At 44.7% G+C, this 23,543-nt stretch overlaps 1 protein-coding gene across 2 annotated transcripts in view; it reads left to right on the top strand.

Moving 5' to 3' along the window:
* The window catches only part of LOC130294676 (nicotinamide N-methyltransferase-like), a 35,681-nt gene extending 12,542 nt beyond the window's left edge, over positions 1-23,139 (top strand). For both annotated transcript variants that reach the window (XM_056544868.1, XM_056544869.1), the window contains exons 2-3: positions 21,333-21,540; positions 21,895-23,139. In XM_056544868.1, the coding sequence (XP_056400843.1) occupies positions 21,333-21,540; positions 21,895-22,324 (638 nt within the window). In that variant the 3' untranslated portion in view covers positions 22,325-23,139. The remainder of the gene's footprint in view (positions 1-21,332; positions 21,541-21,894) is intronic.
* The last annotated feature ends 404 nt before the right edge of the window (positions 23,140-23,543 follow it).

Below are 23,543 nucleotides of genomic sequence, written 5' to 3'. Positions count from 1 at the left end.
CCTTATTGACTACGATTCTTGCTGCCTGCCCCGACCTTCTGCTACGTCCGACCTTGCTTCTGTCTACTCCCTTGTACCGCGCCTATCTTCAGCAGTCAGAGAGGTTGAGCCGTTGCTAGTGGATACGACCTGGTCACTACCGCCGCAGCAAGACCATCCCGCTTTGCGGCGGGCTCTGGTGAACACCAGTAGTGACTTAGAACCGGTCCACTAGCACGGTCCACACCAATCCCTCTCTGGCACAGAGGATCCACCTCCTGCCAGCCGGCATCGTGACAGTAGATCCGGCCATGGATCCCGTTGAAGTTCCTCTACCAGTTGTCGCCGACCTCACTACACTGGTCGCCCAGCAAGCCCGACAGATCGCCCAACAAGATCACCAGCTGTCGTACTTGACCACCATGACTCAGCAACTCCAGTCGCAGCTACAGCAGCTTCAGTCACAGCTACAGCAATTTCAGTCTCAGCTACAGCAGCAACAACCATCTCCTCCGCCAGCTCCTGCACCTCTTCCGCAGCGAGTGGCCACTCCTAGCCTCCGCTTGTCCCTGCCGGACAAATTTTATGGGGACTCTAAGTTTTGCCGTGGCTTTCTTTCACAATGTTCCCTGCACTTGGAGATGATGTCGGACCAGTTTCCTACTGAAAGGTCTAAGGTGGCTTTCGTAGTCAGCCTTCTGTCTGGGAAAGCTCTGTCTTGGGCCACACCGCTCTGGGACCGCAATGACCCCGTCACTGCCTCTGTACACTCCTTCTTCTCGGAAATTCGAAGTGTCTTTGAGGAACCTGCCCGAGCCTCTTCTGCTGAGACTGCCCTGTTGAACCTGGTCCAGGGTAATTCTTCCGTTGGCGAGTACGCCGTACAATTCCGTACTCTTGCTTCAGAACTATCCTGGAATAATGAGGCCCTCTGCGCGACCTTTAAAAAAGGCCTATCCAGCAACATTAAAGATGTTCTGGCCGCACGAGAAACTCCTGCTAACCTGCATGAACTCATTCATCTAGCCACTCGCATTGACATGCGTTTTTCTGAGAGGCATCAAGAGCTCCGCCAGGAAAAAGACTTAGATCTCTGGACACCTCTCCCACAGTCTCCATTGCAATCTACGCCTAGGCCTCCCGCCGAGGAGGCCATGCAAGTGGATCGGTCTCGCCTGACCCAGGAAGAGAGGAATCGCCGTAGGGAAGAGAATCTTTGTCTGTACTGTGCCAGTACCGAACATTTCTTGGTGGATTGCCCTATCCGTCCTCCACGGCTGGGAAACGCACGCTCGCACCCAGCTCTCGTGGGTGTGGCGTCTCTTGATGCTAAGTCGGCTTCTCCACGTCTCACGGTGCCCGTATGGATTTCTCCTTCAGCCAACTCTTCCCTCTCAGCCGTGGCCTGCTTGGACTCCGGTGCCTCTGGGAATTTTATTCTGGATTCCTTGGTGAATAAATTCCGTATCCCGGTGACCCGTCTCGTCAAGCCACTCTTCATTTCCGCGGTCAACGGAGTCAGGTTGGATTGCACCGTGCGTTACCGCACGGAGCCCCTCCTAATGTGCATCGGACCTCATCACGAAAAAATTGAGTTTTTGGTCCTCTCCAATTGCACTTCCGAAATTCTCCTTGGACTACCCTGGCTTCAACACCATTCCCCAACCCTGGATTGGTCCACACGGGAGATCAAGAGCTGGGGTACCTCTTGTTTCAAGGACTGCCTTAAACCGGTTCCCAGTACTCCCTGCCGTGACCCTGTGGTTCCTCCTGTAACCGGTCTCCCTAAGGTCTTTATGGACTCTGCCTGCCATAAGAAGCGCCTCTCCCCCCCTCCCAGTCCAGTCAGGCAAGCCTCGGTGCCTCCCCATGGCCCCCGTCCTGGTGTCACACTGCCCCGTGCCAGGCCTCGCCCTCTGCCCTCCCTCCCCATTCCCACTCCTGCTGTACTGCCTGCCGTTGAGGAAACCCTCCATTCTTTCCCGGTGTCCTCATCCCAGGGGGGGCAGTTACCGGACAAAGAGAAGGGGAGACCTAAGGGGGGGGGTACTGTTACGCCTAGCGCTCCGGGTCCCCGCTCCTCCCCGGAGCGCTTACGGCGTCTCTCTCTCCGCAGCGCCCCGGTCGGTCCCGCTGACCGGGAGCGCTGCACTGTCATGGCCGTCGGGGATGCGATTTGCACAGCGGGACGCGCCCGCTCGCGAATCGCATCCCAGGTCACTTACCCGTCCCGGTCCCCTGCTGTCATGTGCTGGCGCGTGCGGCTCCGCTCTCTAGGGCGCGCGCGCGCCAGCTCCCTGAGACTTAAAGGGCCAGTGCACCAATGATTGGTGCCTGGCCCAATTAGCTTAATTGGCTTCCACCTGCTCCCAGACTATATCTGTTCACTGCCCCTGCACTCCCCTGCCGGATCTTGTTGCCTTAGAGCCTAGTGAAAGCATTACTGTGTTTGTCCATACTGTGTACTTGACCTCCTGCTATTGCCTTATTGACTACGATTCTTGCTGCCTGCCCCGACCTTCTGCTACGTCCGACCTTGCTTCTGTCTACTCCCTTGTACCGCGCCTATCTTCAGCAGTCAGAGAGGTTGAGCCGTTGCTAGTGGATACGACCTGGTCACTACCGCCGCAGCAAGACCATCCCGCTTTGCGGCGGGCTCTGGTGAACACCAGTAGTGACTTAGAACCGGTCCACTAGCACGGTCCACACCAATCCCTCTCTGGCACAGAGGATCCACCTCCTGCCAGCCGGCATCGTGACACTGACATTGGCCAGGTCAGTGCTGGTAACACATCATGTAATGTACTGAACTGGCTTAAAGTAGAGATGGTACAAGGTAAGTTAAGTAAAGTAAATGTAAGCAAATCTCCAGGGCCGGATGGACTTCACCCAAGAGTTCTTAGAGAGGTAAGTTCAGTAATATCTGTCCCCTTGTTCATGATATTTAGAGATTCTCTGGTGTCTGGTATTGTGCCAAGGGACTGGTGCAAGGCTAATATGGTGCCAATCTTCAAAAAGGGCTCTAGGTCTTCCCCAGGCAATTATAGACCGGTAAGTCTAATGTGCATTGTGGGTAAATTGTTTGAAGGACTTATAAGGGATTACATACAGGAATATATAGGGGATAATAGTATTATAAGTGATAGACAGCATGGGTTTACTAAGGATAGAAGTTGTCAAACCAATCTAATCTGCTTTTATGAAGAGGTGAGTAGAAGCCTTGACAGAGGAATGGCTGTGGATATAGTGTTTCTGGATTTTGCTAAAGCGTTTGATACTGTGCCTCATAGACGTCTGACAGGTAAGTTAAGGTCTTTGGGTTTGGAAATTTTAGTTTGTAACTGGATTAAACACTGGCTCATGGATCGTACCCAGAGAGTGGTGGTCAATGATTCGTACTCTGATTGGTCCCCGGTTATTAGTGGTGTACCCCATGGTTCAGTACCTGGCCCGCTGTTGTTTAATTTATTTATCAATGATATAGAGGATGGCATTAACAGCTCTGTTTCTATCTTTGCAGATGACACCAAGCTTTGTAGCACATTACAGTCTATAGAGGATGTGCATAAGTTACAAGATGACTTGGATAGACTAAGTGTCTGGGCATCCACTTGGCAAATGAGGTTCAATGTGGATAAATGTAAAGTTAGGCATCTGGGTACTAATAACCTGCATGCATCGTATGTCTTAGGGGGGATTAAACTGAAGAGTCACTGGTAGAGAAGGATCTGGGTGTACTTGTAGATCACAGACTACAGAATAGCACAATGTCAGGCTGCTGCTTCCAAAGCCGGCAGGATATTGTCATGTATAAGAAGAGGCATGGACTAAAGGGACAGGGACATAATACTCCCCATTTATAAAGCATTGGTACTGCCTCACCTGGAATATGCTGTTCAGTTTTACAATGCTCAGAAGAGAAGGAGCACAATTTGTTTTTTGGATAGAGAATTTGGCTGGAATTTAAGGCCATGTGTGTTTACAAAGCCCCCATGGTACCAGAACAGTGAACCCCCCCCACATAGGACCCCATTTTGGAAACTACACCGCTCACTGAATGTACAGAGGGCGCAGTGAGCATTTACACCCCACAGGTGTCTGACAGATTTTTTGAACAGTGGTACTCAAAAATGAAAAATGTAATTTTTTATTTGCACATGGCCCCCGAATTCCAATCTAACAAAATTGTATCTCCAAAAGCCCAATATTGCTTCTTCTCTTCTGAGCCCTGTAGTGCACCCACAGAGCACTTTTTTTGCTGTAGTTTCCCAAAAAGTGTGCCATGTGGGGTTTCTTTTTGCTGTTCTGGCACTATGGGGGCTTCCTTAATGCGACATGCCCCCAAAAACCATTTAAGCTAAATTTGCCCTCCAAAAGCCCAATGTCGCTTCTTCCTTTCTGAGCCCTCTAGTGCATCCACAGAGCACTTTTTATCCACATATGAGGTATTTCATTACTCGAGAGAAATGGGGTTACAAGTTTTGGTGGACATTTTTTCCTATTACCCCTTGTGAAAATGAAAAATTTGGGGTAACACCAGCATGTTAATGAAACATTTTTTTTTCTTGTCCCATTTTAAGGAAAGTTCGTCAATTTTGGAGAGTGAATTTTGTTAAAATGGTTTTTGGGGGGCATGTCACATTTGGGAAGCCCCCATGCTGTTCTTGCACCATGGGGGCTTCCTAAATGCGGCATGCCCCCCCCCCCAAATCCATTTCAGCAAAAATTGCTCTCCAAAATCCCATTGTCGCTCCTTCCCTTCTGAACCCTCTAGTGCACCCACAGAACACTTTACATCCACACATCCACTTTGCTGCTATTCCTGGGAAACACCTAAAGGGTTAACAAACTTTCTGAATGTCATTTTGAATACATTGAGTTGTGCAGTTTTCAAAATGGGGTCCATTATAGGATATTCCTAACATAAAGACCCTTAAATTAACTTCAAAACTGAACTGGTCCCTGAAAAATGAAAATTGCTGTTAAACTTTGAAGCCCTCTTATGCCTTCAAAAATAAAAACATGTTAACTTTATGATGCCAACATGAAGTAGACATATTTTATATGTGAATCAATATATCATTTATTTGGCATGTCCAATTTTCTTACAAACAGAGAGCTTAAAAGTTAGAAAAATGCTAATTTTTGCAAATTTTTCATGAAATTTTGGAATTTTTCACGAAGAAATGATGCAATTATCGATGAAAATTTATCACTAACATAAATAAAAATATGTCCTAAAAAATCAATTTTGGAATCAAATTCATAAGTAAAAGCATCCCAGAGTTATTAATGCTTGAAGTAACAGGGGTCAAATGTCAAAAAAAGCTCTGGTCCTTAACCCCTCAATTTTATTTTTGTATTTTCATTTTTTTTTCTCGCCTTCTAAAAATCATAACTCTTTTATATTTTCATCCACAGACCCATATAGGAGCTTGTTTTGTGCGTCACCAATTTTACTTTGTAATTACGTCACATATTTTACCATAAAATGTACGGCGCAACCAAACAAATATTATTTATGTGGGGAAATTGAAAAGAAAACTGCAATTTAGAAAATTTTGGAAGGTTTTGTTTTCACGCTGTAAACTTAAAGGAGTAGTCCGGCGTGCACTTTTCTATTTTTATCCCATCCGGGCTGCAAAATAAAAGAAAACAAACTTTCTCTTACCTGCCAACGAGCCCCCGGAGCTCTGGTACACTCCGGTACAGGTGTTCGGTCCCCGGGCTGTATTCTTCTTACTTCCTGTTAGCCCGGCACTTCATACGGAGCTTCAGCCTATCACCAGCTTCAGCGATGTCCCGCCTCGGCCGATGATAGGCTGAAGCTCCGTGTGACGTGCCGTGCTAACAGGAAGTAAGATAAATACAGTCCGGGGACCGAACACCTGTACCGGAGTGTACCGGAGCTCCGGGGGCTTGTTGGCAGGTAAGAGAAAGTTTGTTTTCTTTTATTTTTCAGCCCGGACGGGATAAAATGAGAAAAGTGCGCGCCGGACTACTCCTTTAACGGTAAAAATGACATGTTTTCTTTATTCTGGGGGTCAATCCAATTAAAATGATATCAATGTTTTATGCTTTTTTTTTTTTTAGAATTGTACCGCTTTAAAAAAAAACTATTTTAACAAAATGTGTATGTTTGAAATTGCCCTATATTGACCACCTAAAACTTTCCATTTTTCCGTATACGAGGCGGAATGAGGGCTATTTTTTTGTGCCATGATCAGTAGTTTTTATCGGTTCCACTTTTGCTTATATTTTATTTTTAAATCACTTTTTATAAAAAAAAAAAAATTGATTAAAATGTGACAAAAAAAGCATCAATTTTGGACTCTTTTTTTTTTCCGTTTACGCCGTTCACCATGTGGGATAATTAACATATATTTTGATAGTTCAGACATTTACACACGCGGCAATAACAAATATGTTTATTTACTTATTTACACTTTTTGGGGGGTAAAATGGCAAAAAGAGACAATTTACATTTTAGGAGCAGATCCCAATAGCAAACCTATTCTGCTCTGGACAGTTCTTGACTTAAGAGAGAGCACTGTGGTCAGACAAAAAAAAAAAAAAAGAACTTCCTCTGTAGTATACAGCCGCTGATAAGTACTGGAAGAATTACGATTTTTAAATAGAAGTAATTTATAAATCTGTAATTTCTGGCATCAGTTCATTTAAAAAAAATAATCCAAGGGAGTAAAAAAAAGATAAGAGGGGTTTGCATATACATACAATCCTATCTTGCGTCCATTCTGCATGAGGACATTGGTGAGGAGAATGATCATGTGGAGTCTTTGTAAGGTGGAAATAAGGGGAGGTGGTAAGAACAAGAAATTACTTATAGGGGTCTGTTATAAGTCGCCAATATAATGCAAGTAGCAGAAATCCTACTAATAAGATAAATAGATGGGGCAACAAAGAAGGGGGAAGTCATTATTATGGGGGGGTGGGAACTTAACCTCTTCAGGATGCAGGGCGTATGGATACGCCCTGCATTCTGAGTCCTTAAGGACAGCCCCGAACAGCCATAGCCAGCAGGGGTGAGGTGGCACTGGTGCCACCTCACAATCGCCCTGATTCGTTGGCCGGTTTACCGGCCGACCAATCAGAGCATCTGCTGCGGGTGTCACTCCCGCAACCCGCTCCGCCCCTCTTCCGGAGGACGTGATCGGGTGCGGGAAGAGGACCCCGGCAGCTGGGGACCCTGATCCCTGGCATCCCTGTTGGGATCGGGGCCCCAGGAGCGGCGGCGGCGACGAGGAACTGACCTGCAGCGGCGGCGTGGATCAGCAGTTGGAGCTGAGTGACAGCCTCCTGCTGTTGCTTAGCAACAGCTCCCAGCATGCAAAAAGGGCATGCTGGGAGCTGTAGTTATGCAACAGCAGGAGGCAGACCACCACAACTCCCAGCATTCCCTTATGGGCATGCTGGGACTTATAGTTTTGCAACAGCTGGAGGCACATTTTTTCTATGGAAAAGTGTACCTTCAGCTGTTGTATAACTACAACTCTCAGCTTGCACAAACAGCTAAAGTGCATGCTGGGAGTTGTAGTGGTACATCTGCTGGTTGCATAACTACAACTCCCAGCATGCCCATTGGCTGTCGGTGACTGCTGAGAGTTGTAGTTTTGCAACAGCTGAAGGCACATTGGTTGTGAAACTCAGAGTTTTTTTTACCTAACTTAGTGTTTCACGACTGGTGTGCCTCCAGCTGTTGCAAACTACAACTCCCAGCATGCACCGTTCATGCTGGGAGTTGTAGTTTTGCAACAGCTGGAGGCACACTGGTTGTGAAGCACTGACACTGTCACAAACTCAGTGATACATAACCAGTGTGCCTACAGCTGTTGCAAAACCAAAACTCTCAGCATGTACAGTCTGTCAGCGCATGCTGGGAGTTGTAGTTTTGCAACAGCTGGATGTTCCCCCCTCCCCAATGTGAACGTACAGGGTACACTCACATGGGCGGAGGTTTACAGTAAGTATCCGGCTGCAAGTTTGAGCTGTGGCAAATTTCCTGCCGCAGCTCAAACTGCCAGCGAGAAACCACTGTGAACCCCCTGCCCGTGCGACTGTACCCTAAAAACACCACACTACACAATATAAAATAAAAAGTAAAAAACACTACATATACACATACCCCTACACAGCCCCCCTCCCCTCCCCAATAAAAATGAAAAACGTCTGGTACGCCACTGTTTCCAAAACGGAGCCTCCAGCTGTTGCAAAACAACTAGTCCCAGTATTACCAGACAGCCACTGACTGTCCAGGCATGCTGGGAGTTTTACAACAGCTGGAGGCACCCTGTTTGGGAATCACTGGCGTAGAATACCCCTATGTCCACCCCTATGCAAATCCCTAATTTAGGCCTCAAATGCACATGGCGCTCTCACTTTGGAGCCCTGTCGTATTTCAAGGCAACAGTTTAGGGTCACATATGGGGTATCACCGTACTCGGGAGAAATTGTGTTACAAATTTTGGGGGTTATTTTCTCCTTTTACCCTTTTTAAAAATGTAAAATTTTTGGGAAAACAAGCATTTTAGGTGAAAAAAATATATTTTTTTACATATGAAAAAGTCGTATAACACCTGTGGGGTATAAAGGTTCACTTAACCCCTAGTTACGTTCCCCGAGGGGTCTAGTTTCCAAAATAGTATGCCACGTGTTTTTTTTTTTTTTTTGCTGTCCTGGCACCATAGGAGCTTTTTAAATGCAGCATGCCCCCAGAGAAAAATTTGCTTCCAAAAAGCCAAATGTGACTACTCCACTTCTGAGACCTGTAGTGCGCCAGCAGAGCACTTTTTAGCCCCCATACGGGGTGTTTTCTGAATCGGGAGAATTTGGGCTTCAAATTTTGAGGGGTAATTTCTGCTATTACCCTTTTTTAAAATGTAAAATCTTTGGGAAAACAAGCATTTTAGGTAAAAAAAAAAAAAAATATATATATATATATATATATATATATATATATATATATATATATATATATTACATTTGCAAAAGTCATGAAACACCTGTGGGGTATTAAGGCTCACTTTATCCCATGTTACATTCCCCGAGGAGTCTAGTTTCCAAAATGGTATGCCATGTGTTTTTTTTTTTTTTTGCTGTTTTGACACCCTAGGGGCTTCCTAAAGGTGACATGCCCCCCAAAAACCATTTCAGAAAAATGTTCTCTCCAAAATCCCGTTGTCACTCCTTCCCTTCTGAGCCCTCTACTGCGCCCGCCGAACACTTAACATAGACATATGAGGTATATGCTTACTCGAGAGGAATTGGGCTACAAATACAAGTAAAAATTTTCTCATTTTACCACTTGCAAAAATTCAAAAATTGGGTCTACAAGAACATGCGAGTGTAAAAAATTAAGATTTTGAATTTTCTCCTTCACTTTGCTGCTATTCCTGTGAAACACCTAAAGGGTTAAAACACTGACTGAATGTCATTTTGAATACTTTTGGGGGTGGAGTTTTTATAATGGGGTCATTTATGGGGTATTTCTAATATGAAGACCCTTCAAATCCACTTCAAAACTAAAATGGTCCCTGAAAAATACCGAGTTTGAAAATTTTGTGAAGAATTGGAAAATTGCTGCTGAACTTTGAAGCCCTCTGGTGTCTTCCAAAAGTAAAAACTCATAAATTTTATGATGCCAACATAAAGTAGACATATTGTGTATGTGAACCAAATTTTTTTTATTTTGTATATCCATTTTCCTTACAAGCAGAGAGCTTCAAAGTTAGAAAAATGCAAAATTTCAATTTTTTTTTCATCAAATTTTGGGATTTTTCACCAAGAAAGGATGCAAGTTATCATAAAATTTTACCACTATGTTAAAGTAGATTACGTTACAAAAAACAATCTCAGAATCAGAATGATAAGTAAAAGCATTCCAGAGTTATTAATGTTTAAAGTGACAGTGGTCAGAATTGCAAAAAACGTCCGAGTCCTTAAGGTGAAAAAGGGCTCCGTCCTTAAGGAGTTAAAGGGGTATTCCAGGAAAAAACTTTTTTTTTTTTTTTAGATCAACTGGCTCCAGAAAGTTAAACAGATTTGGAAATTACTTCTAACACTTCTAAAATCTTAATCATTCCAATAATTATCAGCTGCTGAACTTGAGCTGTTCTTTTCTGTCTGGCAACAGTGCTCTCTGCTGACATCCCGGCTTGTCTCAGGAACTGCACAGAGCAGATATATAATAAATTATTGTATATAAATAAATTATGAAGTGTATAGTCCAGCTCACTCCCTCAGCCCGTCGCGCCAGGACCGGCGTGGGCAACGCCGACTGGAATTGACAAGAAAAAGCAGAATGTCCAGCGCGAATGAAAAGGAACTGGATGTTTATTCCAATAGCCAAAAAGACACGTAGAACATGACAAGGTGACGCGTTTCGGTCCTAAGGTTGGACCTTAGTCATACCTATGACTAAGGTCCAACCTTAGGACCGAAACGCGTCACCTTGTCATGTTCTACGTGTCTTTTTGGCTATTGGAATAAACATCCAGTTCCTTTTCATTCGCGCTGGACATTCTGCTTTTTCTTATAAATAAATTATGATATATAATAAAAGTTTTTTCCTGGATAACCCCTTTAAACTATCCTAATATAGACTGGGTAGCTGAAACCTGCAGGCCAACAAGGGAAACAGGTGTTTGGCAATAATAAAGGACAATTACCTTTCCCAACTAGTGGGGGTCACTTCTGGACCTTATACTAACCAATAGGCCAAACATAGCATTCAAGATAAAGGTAGGGGGTCACCTTGGTAATAGTGACCACAGAATTATAGGTTTTCCTTTATCCTAGAAGACAGTGGTTCTTAACCTGGGTTTGATCGAACCCCAGGGGTTCGGCGGAGGTCAAGATACACACCCGACTCCAGGCCCGTCGCAACAGGACAGGCAAACCAAGCAATTGCTTGGGTCCCCGAGCAGAGCCGGTGTTTGCCCGTCCTGTAGCGACGGGCAATTCCCCCCATCACTATTAACTCCCTGCGGCCCCCGCCTTAAGTTTAAAAATGCAGGGGCCGCCGGGAGATGATGTCACTGATGTCCCGTGCGTGCGCCCATAGAAACAAAAGCACCGAGGACCAGAGGATCGAGAAGGAGGAAGAAACACGCTGGCCAGCTTGGTAAGTGACCAGCGGCACGTCATCTTCTGTGCTCCAACCACCGGTCCCGGGACCTACTGCTATAGCCGGAGCAGGGGTCAGAGCACTGAAGTGGGCAGTACACAGGCATACAGCCTCCAGCCATACACTGTATATGGCGGTAGGCAGTATGTCTGTGGGGGAACACTGCCTACAAAATGTGGGGGAACACTGCCTGCCTAATGTGGGGAGCACAGCCTGCTTAATGTGGGGGAACACTGCCTGCCTAATGTGGGGGAACACTGCCTGCGCCTAATGTGTGGGGGAACACTGCCTGCGCCTAATGTGTGGGGGAACACGGCCTGCGCCTAATGTGTGGGGGGAACACTACCTGCACCTAATGTGTGGGAGAACACTGCCTGCACCTAATGTGTCTTAATGGTTTTGTTCTTTAATGGTTTTGTTCATTTTGTGCACTTATGTATAAATATATACTTAAATATATACCTCCTATGTTTTGAGTTTGAAAAAATCATATTTTATTTTTCCAATTAAGAAGGGTTCGGTGAATGTGCCTATGAAACTGGTGGGGTTCAGTACCTCCAACAAGGTTAAGAACCACTGCTATAAGATGATGTCTACTAGTGGAGCTACAAAAATATTAAACTTTAGAGAGGACCTCAGTGATAGAGATTGAGAACGTGCCCACGCTAACAAAGGTACACAAGCTAAATGGGACATTTTTAAGAGCGTCCTAAGTAGATCTTGTGAATAACATCTACCCTATGGGAATAAACAAGAAATAGGAGAAGACCAATGTGGTGAACCAAAATAGTTAGAAATGTGATAAAGGAAAAGAGGAAAGCATTTGGACTACTAAAAGAAGAAGGTAGTGGGAGGCCTTTAAAAATTATAAGGAGAAGAATAAATTCTTCAAACAAGAAATAAAATTAGCAAAAAATTGAAACAGAGAAGGATTGCCATAGAAAGTAAAAAGAATCCCAAAATATTCTTCACCTAAATAAATAGTAAAAAAGTAAAAATTGAGAATTATGGCACCCTGAAAAATAATCTGGGTGGAGGAAGATCAGGAAAAGGCCAATCTACTAAATGCCTTCTTCTTTACTGTATTCATACAGGAAAATGCATTGATGGATGACATAGGTAGGGATATTGTAAATTCTCCTGATAATCTCATCTGTTTAACCACAACAAGAAGTGTGGGGTTTCATCTCTCATTTGCAGGAGTTGGGTAGGTGGTAATCCTCTTGCTTCAGTTGTTATATTTCTTGATCTCAGTTCGAGTTGGTTCGGTCATTCCGGAATCTGACACTTTATCAGGGATGAGCAAATCGAATCTGACAAATCCAAATTCGTTACAAATTTCAGGAAAAATTTGATTCGCAACAAATGTGAATATCGCCACGATTTCATAGCGCAAATCACTTCATTTAACTCCATTTAGTGCGATCCAGGCTCCAGGGCATCTAAAATGGTGGATCCACATGTGAGGACATGGAGCAAGGAATCCTGGGAAGGCGGGAACAAGGGTAGGCGGGATGACACAATCACATGCAGCCTATCAGCAGCCAGTCACCCCTGTAATGTCACAGCCCAATATAATTGGCAGCCATCTTGCGGCCTGTCACTTCAGCCTTTCATTGCAGAGAGAGAGAGAGAGAGAGAGAGAGAGAGAGAGAGAGAGAGAGGGACAGAAAGCAGTCTGTGTTGAACAGAAAAGCATTTTTACAACAGTGATTAACCTCCCAGTCACATCAGCGTTCTATTGCAGAGAGGGACAGAGAGCAGTGTGTGTTGCACAGAAAGGCTTTTTCACAGCAGCGATTCACCTTAAGCTCAAATTCAGCCTAGAGGCACTGATAAAGAAAGGGAGTGGAGTGAGATTGAGAGAGAAATTTCAATTTTGGGTGTAGTACACAGCGACTATGTGCTGTAGCACTGGGGTGTACAACAACTGAAAGCTAATAGTAGCCAGCCAGTTAGGGTGAGCAGAGCACTAAAAGCGTATTGTTCTCTATTTAGTGTAACCTGTGCGTACATCTAAGTGGTGTATCATTTTGTTCCTGTTGAAGTCTTAAGGGCCTAGATACTGTGAAAGGCAATACAAAAAGTATACACCTGCTGGTGTTGTAGACAAATACTGCGGAGCGCATTGTCCTCCCCTCATAATTGCATAGTGCATTCCACATACATACATCTAAGTGGCGTATCCTTTTGTTCCTGTTAAAGTATTAAGGGCCTAGATACTGTGAAAGGCCAGACAAAAGTACTGTTTTAAGCGTAGTGAAGAGCATTGTCCTCCTCTCATAAGTGCATACCCCATATGTACATCTAAGTGGTGTACTATTTTGTTCCTGTTAAATTCTTAAAGGCCCAGATATTGTGAAAGGCCAGCCAAAATTACACACCTACTGAAGTTGTAGACAAATACTGTTTTAAGCGTATTGGAGTGCATTGCCCTCCCCTCATAAGTGCATACCACATACGTACATCTAAGTGGTGTATTATTTTGTTTCTGTTAAAGTCTTAAGGGCCTAGATACTGTGAAAGGCCAGCCAAAACTACACACCTGCTGGTGTTGTAGACAAATACTGTTTTAAGCGTAGTGGAGCGTATTGTCCTCCCCTAACATATGCACTAATTGTGTCAGGCAGAGAAGTGCCAAGATGTGCACAGAGGAGTGGCAGAGGCCTAAATTGATCAAGCAGAGGTCGCAGCAGACAAGGGTGAGTGGCAGCAGGAGTCGCAGCGAGAGGCCTGAGCTCCCGGTATCAGCTAGGGGTTGTGTCTTGAACAAAAACCAATCTGCCATTATCAATTGATTAACATGGTCATCCACTTCATCACAAGTGACATCTGTAACCCCCAGTCAACAGTCAGTGGGTTCCTCAGACACAACCCTCAGTTGGCATGGCCCGGGAGCAGTCCCTGTCCTCCCATTGCCTCTGTCCTATGCTGTTCCCTCCCCAATAGAAGTATCTTATGCTGTGGCTTCAGCTCCACTATTTAGTGAGGATGATCTACTAGGGAAGAGTCAGCAGTTACTGCCCAGCCAAGAAGGGGAGAAGACATCCGCCGGTTCCTCCATTAGGCGGACAAGTAGTGATGAGGAGACTGGCGTGGGAGGTGGTGTTGCGAGGAACCTGAGGAGGACATCAGTGACGTGCAGACACAACTTGATGTTAATGAAGCCGATCGCACTTGGGAGCCGGGTGCAGAAGGGGCTTCATCATCATCAGGAGAAGAGGGTTGCAGGTTGCCCGTGAGGCAGCAGCTGAGCCAGCAAGGTGGTGGAATGGTTGGCAGTCAGCATGGTGGCAGAAGTGGAAAGTCTGGAGCCAAACGTGCCCAGGGTAGACCACCTGCTTCGTGGCAGCCTACCATTCTGGGAGGTAGTGGAACAGGGGTTCCTGGAGACAGCAGCAGTAGCAGTTAATCAGTGTGGACTGAAGGTGGGAAAATCAGCTACTTGGCGGAGTGGCAATTTTTCATCAAGCATCTGGAGGAAGTTAACCAGGTCACATGCAAGATGTGTCGGCAGAAGGTGAAGCGTGGCCAGGGTCCCAATATTGGCACAAGGCCCTGCATCAACATATGCAGTGTCACCATAAAGGGGCCTGCAAGAACGATGGCTCCGATGTGGTGGTCCAGCCTTCTGCATCACCCAGTGGAACGCTGATCCCTGTTTCAGTCAGCCAAGGCTCCACCACCTCAGCCGAAGGGAGCTGTGTGTCATACCCATGTTCTGCCACTACAGATGCTCCTCCTACTTCGAGTCAGTCATTCCGCCAGCAATCTATCGGCGAAGCCATGTCCAAGAGACAACAGTATGCGCCCACTCATCTAATGGTGCAGAAGCTGAATGTGCTCCTGTCCAAGTTGCTGGTGCTGCAGTCCCCCCCTTTTCAAGAGGGGGACTCTGCACCTTTCAGAGAACTGATGGCTTGTGTCGAGCCGAGGTGGAGAGTTCAAAGCCGTTATTTCTTTGCGATGAAGGCAGTACCAGCCCTGTACAATTTTGTGGAACATAAGGTGGGCCAGTCCTTGAGCCTGTCAGTGTGTACCAAAGTGCTCGGCAGCGCCTATGTGTGTAGCTGTAACTATGGTCAGGGACTATACAGTGGGGATCAAAAGGTTGGGCACCCCAGGTAAAAATTTGTATTAATATGCATAAAGAAGCCAAGGAAACTTTTGATCCCCACTGTACATGTTCTTTACGGCCCACTGAGTGAATGTGGTTCCTGCACAGCCACAACAGCAACTTGGACAGGTCACGCTGCTTCCTCCTCAATTGGTCCTTTGACAGTGTGTGACTCCGCCTTCTCAGCCTCCACTGCACGGACAAGTCTCAGTGCTCCTCCAGCATACCATGTGTGCAGGACATGGCAGTGTCACGCTGTTCTTCACATGGTTTGCCTTGTCGAATTGAGCCACACAGGGGAGGAACTGCTAAAAGTCATTCATCAAGAAATCGGAGCATGGCTTACTCCACGAAAACTGAAATAGTAACCATGGTGACCGACAACAGGAAGAACATCTTGTCTGCTCTGCGACAAGGAAGCCTGAGACATGCGTTCAATCTGGTTGTCAAGCGGTTCCTGAAGTGTTGCCCCCATCTGCAAGACATCCTAACAATGGGAAGGAAACTTTGGATGCACTTCAGCCACTCGTACACTGCAAAGCACACCCTCCTTGAGCTGCAGCGTTAGAACGGTATCGCCAAACACAGTCTGATTTGCGACGTTTCCACATGTTGGAATTCCACCCTCCATATGTTGTACTGACTCTGCGAACAGAGAAAAGCCATCACCAATTTCAGGATGATCCAAGCAGATAGGGGGACTCCCCTATGTAACTTCAATGTCAACCAGTGGCAGCTCATTCGTGACTCCTGCTGTTTGGTCAGGCCCTTTGAGGAAGCCACATCATTAGTCAGTCGCCAGGATTACGGGATGAACAATGTCATTCCACTGCTTCATCTACTACAACATGTTTTGGAAATAATGGCTGGTCAGGGCACTAGGACATGGCGCCTACATCTCACGGCCACATGAGCCCTGTGGGGGCTGAACTGGAGGAGGAGGTGGGTGGGGGCACAGTGGAGCACAGTTTAGATTTCGCAAGATGGGCATTTTTTCTAGTCTTCTGACAGGAGAGGAGGAGCTAAAGGGTTATGAGAAAGGTGAGATAGAGGACCCAGACACACTGTGGCAGTATGCAGTGGAGATGGAGACAGGGAGTTCCTCCGAGTCACTTGCACAAATGGCACAATGCATGCTCATATGCTCGCGTAGTGACCGCCGAATTATCACCATTCGGCAGCGGGATGACTTCCAGCTCTCCACCTTATTTGACCCTCGCTACCAGCACAAAGTCACCGCTCACCTTCCACTTCCATGGCTGCTTGGGATGGATGGGGTGGCAGGAGCAGTACCAGCTCCCTCAGCAGCCTGAGTCTACAGTCACTGATGAGTAGCTTTCTTCACCTGCATAGTGAAGCAACTCATCAGCAGCAGGTAGACCTGGAGAAAGAGTTGAACCAGCAGGTGGTGGCATACCTTGGCGTGACTATGTCAGCACACCTTGAAGATCCGCTGGTCTTCTGCTCAGCCAAACTTGATTTGTGGCCACAATTAGCAGAGTTTGCCCTGGAAAAGTATGCCATCAGAGTGGGTGTTTAGTGAGGCAGGAGCCATAGTAACCCCAAGGAGAACTTGTCTGTCCACGAAAAATGTGGAGAGACTGACCTTTGTGAAAATGAATCAGGCATGGATCAGCTAGGATTTCCACCCACCAATGCCTGATGCATCAGAGTAGATTGACCATGGTGCCACATCAACACTTCACAAATATGGATAGTGCCAAACAGATTTAAGGCGATGCTCCCCAGTTACAGACATTCCTCCACATCAGACCACAAGTAAGTATTGAGGATATGCATTACGTAAAACTTAACTTATAATAATATTCTTAGGATAAAATACATGTACCCCAATTTTTTTTAAATCATACAAAAGGAAAGGTGTGCAAAAAACACCATGTGCCACCTACACCACCAAGTATTGATGTGATGCAAAGGTGGAAGGGAACAACGTATGGTCCATTGTAACTGGTGGGGGTAAAAACTTCCCCTGTAAGGCCCTACTCTCGCATTATTAATTCCCTTCTCGGCAAGTGTTACTCACCCTAAAAAGGTCGGCCCCACACATGAACCTCTCTCTATTTCCCCCTACAAATACTGCCATTTTCTAGGGTTTTTTGGTGGAAATAGAGTTTCCTGTGTGGGGCCGCTCTTTTTAGAGTGAGTAACACTTGCAATGAAGGAAATTAATAAGACCTTACGGGGGAATTTTTTACCCCCACCTGCTACAATGGACAATACGTTGTTCCCTTCCACCTTTTTGAGGAAAGTGTTACGCGTCTTAAAAAGGGCGGCCCCACACAGGAACCAATCCCTGGGAAATGGCAGTGTTTGTACGTAGAAATAGGGAGAGGTTCCTGTGTGGGGCCGCCCTTTTTAGGGTGAGTAACACTTGCCAAGAAGGGAATTAATTCAATAATGTGAGAGTAGGGCCTTACAGGGGAAGTTTTTACTCCCACTGGTTAAAATGGAACATACCTGGAACATGGAACATGTTCCCTTCCACCTTTTAGAGAGCTTTGCATCACATCAATACTTGGTGGTGCAGGTGGCACATGGTGTTTCTTGAACACCTTTCCTTTTGTTTGATTAAAAAAAAACTTTTGGGTCCATATATTTTATTCTAAGTATATTATTAAAAGTTAAGTTTTACGTAATGCATATCCTCAACACTTTTACAAAAAGACTGTTTTCTTCTGCTTACCTGCCTACTATTCTGATCCTGCAACCTTTTTTCACCCACCTTCGTCACCGGGTAATGGTATTGTCACCCACCGCACCACTCTGTCATGGGTCACTTTCAGAACTCCTGATACTGCTGCTGCCACCTCCAGGCTGTCTCATTCTGCCACCATATGGTCTCATCATGCTTCCGCCACCTCCAGATTGTGTCAATCAGCCACTATATGTTCCCCTCATGCTGCCGCAAACTCCAGGCTGTGTCATTCAGCCACTATATGCTGCCGCCAACTCTAGGCTGTATCATTCAGCCACTATGTGGTCTCCCCATGCTGCCGCCAACTTCAGGCTGTGTCATTCAGCTGCTATATGCTGCCGCCAACTCCAGGCTGTGTTATTCTGCACCTACATGGTCTCCACATGCTGCTGCCAACTCCAGGCTGTGTCATTCAGCCACTATATGGTCTCCTCATACTGTTGCCACCTCCACGCTGCCTGATTCAGCCACTATATTGTCTTCTCTTGCTGCCGCCAACTCCAGGCTTTGTCATTCAGCCACTATATGGTCTCCTCATGCTGCCGCCAAGTCCAGGCTGTGTCTTTCAGCCACTACATGGTCTCCTCATGCTGCCGCAAGCTCCAGGCTTTGTCATTCAGCTACTATCTGCTGCCACCAACTCCAGGCTATGTTATTCAGATGCTATGTGGTCTCCTCATGCTGCTGCCAACTCCAGGCTGTGTCATTCTGACACTATATGCTGCTGCGAACTCCAGGCTTTGTCATTCAGCCACTATATGGTCTCCTCATGCTGCCGCCAACTCCAGGCTGTGTCTTTCAGCAACTACATGGTCTCCTCATGTTGCCGCAAGCTCCAGGCTTTGTCATTCAGCTACTATCTGCTGCCACCAACTCCAGACTACGTTATTCAGATGCTATGTGGTCTCCTCATGCTGCCACCACCTTCACACTGTGTCATTCAGCCGCTATATGGTCTCATCATGCTGCTGCCACCTCCTGGTTCTGTCATTGTGCCGCTCTGCGACATTGATTCTAATAGCGACACTTTTGATCTGCATGTCATACTGAATAACAGTATTTTTTCACTAACCCAGCACACACCCTATGTGTGTTATAGCAATGCAAAGTGTTCTACACTCCTATTGAGGCTCTCTGTATGCCAGAAATAGCAGTTTTTAATAGTAATTTTCCGCAAATAAATTCGGACCGAAACTATTTTTTTGGGAAAATTCTGCGAATCGGCCGAATTGAATTTTTCTAAAATTTGTTCAACTCTACATATTATGGCAAGACCAGGGACACCTCAGATAGATTATGTTAGGTTTAGATACTATCCCAGTTAAACACAATCTTAAATGGAAGGCTAACAAAGGGTTAAGCCTGATTTTATGGCAGGGACCTATATTGTATAAATATAGGGGCAGGGCCTCACCAAAGGCTCAATGTTCATTGCTGTTCCTGCCCTTCCAGACCCTCTTTTTCTGTTTCTTATAATTTGTTTTACTCAGTTCATGTGACCCCTTTCAGGCACACACAAAGACCAGACCTCACCTCAGGTTAAATAGGTTAGGTACGAATACTGTCAAGGTGAAACTTTTGGAGGACATGATGGATATACAAGTTTATAAACTGAAGGGCTTATTTCCTTTTTCTTTCTGCAATGTGGATGTTTACTGCATATGCCCATTAACCGGTTGCTTTCTAAGGACAAGCCGGGGGGTGCGATTCACTGTAAAGGTAGTCGGAGGGCTTATGACTGCTTCTGTCCCAGTCCCAGCTCTGTGATTGATAGAACCTGGCTGGACCAGGCTTTATCAATCGAGTGCAAGGCACACAAATCAATGTAGTTCTATGGACCTACATTGATCTGCATGAGGGACCAATAAAGTGTAAAAAAAAAGTTGAATAAAAGTTTTAAAAAACACCTATTAACCCCTTTAATATTAAAAGTTTAAATCACCCCCCTTTTCCCAAATTCCATATAAAAAATATGTGAACATAATAAAAATAAACATATGTGGCATCACTGCGTGTGCAAATTTCCGAACTATAAACAATAAAATGTTATTTAAATTGCACGGTCAATGGTGTATATGTAAAAGAATACAAAGTCCAAAATTAATTTTTTGGTAACTTTACACACCCTAATTTTTTTTTTTAAAAGCGATCAAAAAGTCCCATCAAAACAAAAATGGTACCGATAAAAACTACAATACAAGTCACAAAAAATTAGCCCTCACACATCCTACGGAAAAATAAAAAGTTATAGGGGTAAGAAGAGGACATTTTTAAACGTACTAATTTTTGTGCAAAAAGTTAGAATTTTATAACAGAAGTAAAACAAAATCAAACTTATAAAAGTTGGGTATCATTTTATTTGTTTGGACCTACAGAATAAAGATAAGGTATCATTTTTATCGAAAAAAAAAACTCTGCATAGAATCAGAAGCCCCTAAAAGTTACCAAATGCAGTTTTTTGTTTTTCTTTTCAATTTTGCCCCACAAATATTTTTTTTCTGGTTTCGCTATAGATTTTGTGGTGAAATGATTAATTTTATTACAAAGTTAAATCGGTGATGCAAAAAAATGTAAAAAGCCCTCATATAGGTCTGTTGGTGGAAAATTGAAAGCGTTACAATTTTTAGAAGGTAAGAAGGAAAAAAAGGAAAGTGCAAAAATGAAAAAACCTGTGGTCCTTAAAGGGGTACTCCTCTGTAAAAATCTTATCCCCCATCCAAAGGATAGTGGATAAGATGTTAGATTGTGGGGGTCCCGCCGCTGGGGACCCCAACAATCTCCGCTGCGGCACCCCTGTCACATGGTGCATGGAGCAAACTCTGCTGCTTGCCCAAAGACTGGCAATGTCATCTGCCACGCCCCCTCCATTCATGTCTATGGGAGGAGGAGTGACGGCTATGTACGAGCCGCCACACCCCCTCCCATAGGCATAAATAGAGGGGGTGTGGCATGACGTCACGAACGCGGAAGCTGCAAGCTTCCATGATCTGGATGCCACCGCTGCTGGCTCGGAGCCAGGACCCATGCAATCTAGCAGCAGGACCCATGCAATCTAACATCTTATCCCCTATACTTTGGATAGGGGATAAGATGTTTACAGCAGAGTACCCCTTTAAGGGTTTAAAAGCCATGACCAGTATAACTGTTTTTGTGTTGTTAATTTAGTTAAATTGTGTTTGTCTATAACTGGGATTTAGATTCCAGATCACATTTTATCAGTAATCAATACAGAATTCCAGGTGATTTAAAGGGCATCACTTCCTTTCTCTCAGCTATCATTTTCTGGAAGTGAAATAGACATATCTTATTATATTTCTACATCAAATAATCTGTAATTGTCTATCATATATGTTTATTTTGGAAACATTTTTCTACAGGGCATATTAAAGGAAATGTCCTTATTGACCTCAGCCCTGGTTCCTATGTCCACCATCTGTATTCAGCCTGTGAGTTTTTTCAACACATCATAGTCCTGAAGGTCAGTGACAGATGCATCCTGGAGCTGAAGAGATGGCTGGACTCACGGACAGGAGCATTCGATTGGGAACATGCTGCAAAACTTCATGCAGAGATAGAAGGAAACAGGTGAAGTATTTTTCTGAATATTAGGTGAAGTCTACTATCATCATTGTTGTTATTTTGGCTCCTGATGAAGACCAGTAGTAGTCTATTCAATATCAAACTCATTACCCTTTTTCAGATGAGACAAAAAAAGTATCTAAAACAGTTAAACAGTTAAGTCATGTTAGACAGTTTACTAGTGCAACTCGCTGAAGAATTTTGGTGCATTAGAAATTGCAAATTTGAGCCTACGAAGCCTACCTATCCAGTAGGTTTCTTCCATCCCCGCTGGATGCCAATAATCCAAAGCTAATACATACCAGTATATTCATGTAAACTGCGAGACAATGAATTCACAATTCTTCCCATTTCTTTCAGTGACCAGTTTCAAGACAAAGAAGGAAAAGTGAGATCAGCCATTCCACATGTTCTGAAATGTGACTTTGAGAAGGAAAACATGGCGGATCCGATAGTCTTACCGCCAGCAGATTGTATCATCAGTGTTTGGCTCCTAGAAGCTACCTGCAAAGACCAAGATGATTATATCAGATATCTCAGGAAGTTCTCAGGGTTGTTGAAACCTGGAGGACACATCATGTTAATTGGGGCTTTAGATATGTCATATTACACCGTTGGGAAAGACAAGTTCCATGCTTTCACATATGATGAGGATTTTGCCAGGAAAGCTCTAGTTGGAGAAGGATTTGTTATAGATAACTGTAAGGTTAAGAAGAGAACGGCTGTGAGTGACCTTACTGACTATAAGGCCATGATATTCATTGCAGCTCACAAGGAAAAATTGATCTGAGTAAAAAAAAAAAAAAAGCAACCTAAGTCTGTGTGAAGAATTAACAAGACTTTTAACAAGAGCTCTAGTTTATATAGTATAACTATATTGGGGGCCACTTCAATGTTAAGACCTTATCGTAGACTTATAATTGTGCTGAGACATGACCTGATCTTATAGGAGCCTGGGATTTTGGAATAAGGGATTTTTTTTTATTTTTTATTGTTGTTCTGTTCTTTATTTGCTTTTTATTTATAGTGCAATAAAGTGTCATGAACTGTCCAGAGAAAAAGAGGTTTGCTATAGGGATTTGTTCCTGCTCTGGACAGTTCCTGACATGGACAGAGGTGTCAGCAGAGAGCACTGTGGTCAGACAGAAAAGAACACCACAACTTCCTGTAAAGCATACAACAGCTGAAAAGTACTTTAGGATTAAGATTTTTTATGAATAAGCAATTTGCAAATCTGTATAGCTTTCTGGCACCAGTTCATTAGAAAAAAATAGTTTTCCACTGGAGTACCCCCGATGGATGATCATAGAGGATTTTTACCCACCCCCAAAAATGTCCTTCTCACCCAAATCCCTCCATAGTATGCCAAAGGAATCTCCACTCCACGCTGTCAAATGTATTCATTGTGGCCAATGACAGGATGGAGCTTAGACCCTTCCCCTTAATTTGAAAATGTGTAAACAACTGTACCAGATTATCATGCGTATCCCTACCCGGCACAAACCTGGTCTGTTCTTCACTGATAATTTTTGTGAAAACCTTAGCCAATCTCATCGCCAAAACCTTGGCGACGATTTTGTCATCAATATTTAATAAAGATATGGACCTGTGAGAATCAATTCTGAACGTGTTCTTGTTTTTTTCTTTTTTTTTAAGTAACAAAATTATATCTGTAGAAATGAACGCGTGGCCGAACGCGTTTCGGCCACAGTGCGCAGCCTTAGTCGTACGACTTAGTCGTACGACTAAGGCTATGCACTGTGGCCGAAACGCGTCACCTGTCTTCCATGTTGGCTGATTACTGAATAAAGTACCGAGCATTGCTTGAATTGCCACGCTGGACTTTCTCTTCATTTCTACTACAATTGTTGGACTGGGGTCCGGTCCTGTCTGTGTCGTGGCGAGGGCACAAGGGTGAGCTGTGTCAACTCTGCTCTGCTTAAAATTATATCTGCCTTTTTCATTGAGAATGGGAGTGGCTTACTTGCACAGGATTCATGAAATACATC

This window comes from Hyla sarda, chromosome 10, assembly GCF_029499605.1.
Source record: "Hyla sarda isolate aHylSar1 chromosome 10, aHylSar1.hap1, whole genome shotgun sequence".
Taxonomy (NCBI): Eukaryota; Metazoa; Chordata; class Amphibia; order Anura; family Hylidae; genus Hyla; species Hyla sarda.
Note: the sequence above shows the minus strand (reverse complement) of the source record. Positions and strands in the feature narration are given on the sequence as shown.